Here is a 6000-nt window from a genome sequence, read left to right on the forward strand (position 1 = left end):
GTTATGGGAAGGAATTGGGGGGAACTCTGCAGTCAGTGGTTTAAAATTGAGGATGCCAATAGTAGGGGTGTGAGATCTTCTATCCTGAAAACAGCAGAGCTGCGTTAGTGCAGTTTAATTTGCACCTGGTTTAATTAATGCTGTTGAAATGCTGCTGCTCGTTTTAAGGAGTTGCTTCTATAGCACAGTCTTGCACTACACAGAGGTACCTGATAGAGTGGACCTGCAGTTCCTGGTGACTGACTCGTGTTCATCAGGGTAGCATTTTGCTTTCAGCTCAGGTTACAGACCAGTGTCATCAATGTCCTTAGCATTGTTTAAAATACTGCTGGAGTGCTTTGATATGTAAATATTGGTTGCAAGGTCTTCCTGTCCAGATTTAACAGCTATGCCCATTGTAACGTCAAAGGGAAAAATTACATTATTTTGATGTTACTATTGCATCTTTCATGGATGGAGACAAAAGGAATTACTCTTAGCTTAAGTTTATATGCTCTGTGGAGAATGTTGTGGTTTTTTTCTAGAAAGCTTTAAATCCTAATGTCTGCTATCAAAGCATAAAGCTATGAGCCAGTTATAGAGCTGATTTTGGTATTCTACTGAACAGCATTGTTAGTGTTAAGACTGATGAGTACTGTTGATGAATGTTCTCTTAGAAAGTGCTTTCTGCGAGAGAGATAATGCCATCAATTAGTTGGAAAAAACCTCAAAGGGCAAAGGAATACTGAGTGTGTGGAAGTAAGTCTTTCAATTTGCATTTGTTGTAACCTTTTTTGTTATTTTTTCTGCCTCAAGGGTCATAATATTTATGGATTTGATTTGGAAGTGCTGCTTCAAAGAATTAATTTGTGCAAAGTCCCTCACTGGTCCAAGATAGGTCGACTGAGGAGGTCTAACATGCCAAAGCTTGGGGTAATAAGATCGCTTAAGTCTTTTAAGCCCCTTTATGTTGTGTGTGATTAAAAATGAATTAACTTTTCTGAGGAATTGTAAATGTGACACTGACGTATTTTGACTGTTGGTCATGCTGAATTTCATGTGTCCCAGATCAGAAATTGAGTGTTTATATGACTTTTATTACAGTAATAGGCTAAACTGATTCTCAAGTTAGGCTAATTTAGTTTACTTAGCTAGATGATGGTAATGACAGATTAATTGCAATAGTCTTTACTGTAACAGTCTTTGCTGTAACTGTAAAATGAGAAAATGCAGTTTGGATTGATGGGTGAATCATCCCATAGAGAGCTGCTAAGTTAATTCTGTAGTTCTTAGTCTTTATTTGTTCAGAGGACAATGTGTGAGGCTTGGAGTACTGAAGTGCTGAACGTGGCTGTGTTCTTGTGTGTTCCTATCATTCCTTGAGGCCAAGATGGTGAAATCTAACTAGTAATGAGAGTTCAGTATCTATTTCTTAACATTCTTATACTGAAAGATACCATGGATTCCTTTAGAGCATCATTGTAAGTCTTGAGTATTTAGTAGAGCATTAGAGTATTTAGTGACCAACTGACTTGACTGAGCCCTATAAACATATATTGTGGCTAGATGGTTTTTTTGCTGATGTTTGTACGTTTAATTTTGTTTGGGTTTTTCTCTCCTTGTGTGATATGGTTAAGGGTCGAGGAGGGTTTGCTGAAAGGAGTGCTGCCTGCGGTCGAATGATCTGTGATGTAGAAATTTCTGCCAAAGAATTAATTCGTTGCAAAAGTTACCATTTGTCTGAACTGGTCCATCAGATTTTGAAAACAGAGAGGGTAACAATTCTACCTGAGGAAATTCGAAATATGTACAGGTATGTTGCTGATTGGGGTTTTCGATCCTCCACTAGAAAGTAGCAGATCTGGTTTCCCAGCGTAAAATTTTATGCTTGCTTACTTCATTTATTCTGTAGATGCTGACTTAGCATACTGGTATTTGAAGGGCTAAATACTATTGTAACATTATGTTACAATGTTTCAAGCTACTTGTGTGTGGTGGTTTATTGTGTGTGAAGCAAATTGATTTGTCAGAACATGGATATAGGTACACTAATGGGTTATGCAAGCTTGAGTTTTGGGATGGTTTTTCAATTACAAGAGCTTGCTGTATAATTCAGCACTGGTGTGCTACAGATACCATGTGTTCTGTACAGCATATAGGTCTAAACTACTACAAAGGAGGCTGATTTGCTAGGCCATGCTCCTTCTTTTCTCAGTGATTCTCCTCGCTTGCTGTTCATGCTGGAAAACACCTGGACAGATGCCAAGTTCATTCTCCAGATCATGTGTGAGCTGAATGTTCTGCCACTGGCTCTTCAGATAACAAACATCTCTGGGAATGTCATGGTACATTTTCATTACTTTCTGCCCTCCTTCCTTTCCCCTCCTCCAAACAGTTCCATGTTTTCTGTGTTTAATTTGCTAGGCTTAATTTCTAAACACTAGTTAAGAATATATGATGCTATAAATTTTTTTCTGTGACGAGTGGGAGAGTTCAATGTTCTAATCAGGTAATAACTTAAAACTTTCTTGAAAATACCACGTTTGAGTTTTGTGCATGGTGGTGATACAGAATGTTGAGTGAACTTAAATAGTTCAAGGACATTGCCTAGTCTGCTTTACTATGTCAGTGATTTCTCTGCTTTGCTTTGAGTTCTTTTTTCACCCCTCTCTTTAGTCGAGGACAATGATGGGAGGACGATCTGAACGTAATGAGTTCCTGCTGCTTCATGCATTCCATGAAAAGGACTACATAGTGCCAGACAAACAAGTTTTTAAAAAACCTCTGCAGAAGCTGGTGGGTCCAGTTTTTCTCCTTCCAAGGATTTTTATTAAAAAATTAAAAAAATCTATCTTTTTTGTATTACTGTTCTGTGAGAGCACAAAGAACCCCAAACATACGTGAGATACAACTTAATGTTACAGCATATGCTTAGTTGAAATACTTTTTTTTTGTTGACTTGATAATGAGAGTGGGACAGTGTAACAGCTTTTCTGTTGTGTTACAGATCTATGGAAACTCAATTGTTCTGTTAGTTTAAAATTAAAATAAGCCCAGTACTTGACTGTGTAGGGAAACAGTAAAGAAGATAATCTGTGTTGCTTAATATATGCACTTAAAATTATTTTGATGAGGAACAGTATTTCAAGTATAATTTGTTATATGGGTAAAATATCCAAAGGTATCAAAAGAAATTCCTTTGAGTAATACCAGTGTAAATAATATTTATGGAAATATCCATTTGTTTTGTTAGTGAACAAATTAAAATTTGAGAAAGTACTTGTATTGCACTGTATTTTGCTTCTTAGTTTTACTTTTATATAAGTTCAACAGCAAATTCCAAAGCAATAAGTTTTCTTGATTGTATTGTTTCATCAAAGCTGGAATTTTAAGTGATTTAGAATAGAATTGAACAACTGATAGAAAAAATCTTACTACTACATAACAAATAATAGGATACTTTTTAGGTCAGTAATAATGGTTTTATTTGTTTTATTAAAACCCAGCCATTCTGTTTCAAAAAACAACATTGTAATTAGGCAATCATATGACTTCTGGGTCATGAATTGATTTTTTTTCCTAGTGTTGACCTTTACAACCAGCTGGAAAATGCATACTAGTGCCATGTTGCATGATGACAATACCTTAAGGTCTTTGTAATCTCTTATTAGCAGTTTGTTCCTATCAGAGTTGGTTTGAATGCTGTTTTGACATGTAGAGAGCTTTAATAAGGATCATGATGAAAACACCATGTTTTACATGTATTTTAAAAGGAACTCTGTGCACTGGCTCCCAAATTCATATTTGATTTGCCAAAAATAACTCGTCTAAGATTATAGAAATCTTAGAGACTAGATAATGACTTTTTTAAATGCCAAATGTAGGTGGATGAAGATGAGGATCTTGAAGATCAGAATAAATCAAATATAGGGAAAAAGAAAGCAGCATATGCTGGGGGCTTAGTCTTGGATCCCAAAGTCGGTAAGATGTGGCAGTTTTCTTTCTTCTGTGAAGATACAGGTAGATTATATTAATGCAGAGAGATTGCAGTGGGGAATCTGTGTATCTTCTGGGAGTTTGGTGTGGTGGTTGCGGGACTGGGGGGAGATGTCATTGCACACAACAAAATTCCCAACATTGATTGTGGAATTGCTGGTTTTGAGGAATTATGACTGTGTGTATGTGTATAAATTTTCTAATGGACACATAAGTTTTCTTTCAGTTTCTCCTCTCTGTGGGGAAAACTGCACAAGTGTCCTATAGTTAACACAGAAGCTATCTGTTCAACTCTGGTGAGTTAACGGGGTTGGATCGTTCCACTTCTGACAACTTTCTGTAATGAGTAGTGATGCATCTCAACACCTGCTTTAAGGGATTTAGATTATGGAAATGTGGTACAGTGTATTACTGTCACTTACATATTAATTGTGGAGTTGTATGGAGTCCTTTCGGTGACTGAGTAATTATGACTTTTGTTTTAAACTCTGTTTTAGGTTTTTATGACAAGTTTATTTTGCTTCTCGACTTCAACAGCTTGTACCCATCGATCATCCAAGAGTTTAACATCTGCTTTACCACAGTGCAGAGACTGTCATCAGAAGCACAGAAAAGGGCCGAGGTTTGTGTGCTTTAACTTGTGGCTTAAGTTGCACCATCTTAACTTCAGTGTGTTTTCTGTGAATCAGCTCTTTAAAAAACTTCTTTTCCACTATTTAATATTTTTTTATCGCGTCTCACACATAAAAAGTGATTCTCATTTAGACATGCATCATATTAAGTTTGGGTTGGGACTTTTTCAATATTTAATGTCTCTCACCTTCCTTTCTGTAATACTCGTATAGAATCTTGGTAAGTTCTCTCCCATCTAGTCTTGGTAACCTCATGAAACAAGTTTTTGCTTTTCAGCCACATGTCCTCCTTGCAGTTTCTGAGCCACTTGACCAGTTTCATCCGAACTTGGTAGAAGCTTCCAAGAGTTAGTTGCCACAGAATTCATGCAAACATACCTGAATGAGGCAGATAAAAGTCTAATGGTTCTGTCTACAGGACAGAATATGATAGGAGCTCAAGCCTTATTAGACATCAGGAAAATTATATGTGTGTCTTGGGGGGTGATATTATGTCTGTCAGCTGTGGTACTAGCTTCACAAACATTCATGCTGTTTAATACAGCATTAAACTGTATTAAACACAACCTGAAGGTGTAGTTCCACTGTTTTCTAAACAGCTGTGTTGGCTCTGGCTTATCCATGGCTGGAGATCCTCATTTCCTCAGCTGTGCTGAAACAGTTGTTGTTGGAGCTGTGTTGTAAACTGAAGCAGTGAGCTGGTCAGGTCTAAAGGTTAAACATTGAGGCTTTTATTTTTAAGTGGTATCAGCTCACAGGTTGGAATTAGTTAGTCCCATAATGACTGAAATATCTGTACCGTATCAGAGAGGAGGAGATAAGTATGCAGAATTTTGTCAGTAAGTTCCTCCAAGCTCTCTGTGGATTTTCCCTGCTTTTTGAAGTGTGCTTCAAGCTGAAGCAGCTCATTTTGGTTTCTATCACTGTACGATATTTAATGAGTCTTTGGTGTAATTTCTTGTTACAGTTCTTCCCAGACTGCTTTACTAAACTTGCCGACCTCATAATGTCTCTGTTGCCCTTCTTTGTACATTTCTGTCTCTTCCATTGTGTTTGAAATTTCTTTCCATTTTCGCTGATCAACCATTTCTTCAGTTATGCTAAGAAAAAGAAGAATATGTGCTTTCTCCTAAATTGTTGTTTTGCTATAATCAAAAGTTGCTTGGGGTGGAGTTTTTGTTCTGTTGCTATGGTGGATTTCTCTTTTGTCAGTTATATCATTCAAAGTATCAGTTCCACAGAGCATGTGCCCCATTTGACAGTTCTGAACACCAAAAGTACTTACGTGATAATAAAAAGGGGTGGATTTTTTTCAGCACGGAAAGAATTGCTTCTTTATATTTTTTTATCTGTCTGTCTATCTGTCTGTCTATCTGTCTGTCTATCTGTCTGT

At 36.9% G+C, this 6000-nt stretch overlaps 1 protein-coding gene and 1 non-coding gene across 3 annotated transcripts in view; both read left to right on the forward strand.

Annotated features, from left to right (window-relative positions):
* POLA1 (DNA polymerase alpha 1, catalytic subunit) overlaps positions 1 to 6000 on the forward strand; it is a 193260-nt gene that overhangs the window by 28072 nt on the left and 159188 nt on the right. For both annotated transcript variants that reach the window (XM_027688900.1, XM_027688901.1), the window contains exons 19-24: positions 796 to 912; positions 1617 to 1792; positions 2195 to 2324; positions 2656 to 2775; positions 3864 to 3960; positions 4473 to 4597. In XM_027688900.1, coding sequence (XP_027544701.1) covers positions 796 to 912; positions 1617 to 1792; positions 2195 to 2324; positions 2656 to 2775; positions 3864 to 3960; positions 4473 to 4597 — 765 coding nt within the window. The remainder of the gene's footprint in view (positions 1 to 795; positions 913 to 1616; positions 1793 to 2194; positions 2325 to 2655; positions 2776 to 3863; positions 3961 to 4472; positions 4598 to 6000) is intronic.
* LOC113970382 lies at positions 4179 to 4310 on the forward strand. The gene has a single exon (XR_003535161.1).

This window comes from Neopelma chrysocephalum, unplaced genomic scaffold (genome assembly GCF_003984885.1).
Source record: "Neopelma chrysocephalum unplaced genomic scaffold, ASM398488v2 Primary Assembly neopelma1_76, whole genome shotgun sequence".
NCBI classification, from domain to species: domain Eukaryota; kingdom Metazoa; phylum Chordata; class Aves; order Passeriformes; family Pipridae; genus Neopelma; species Neopelma chrysocephalum.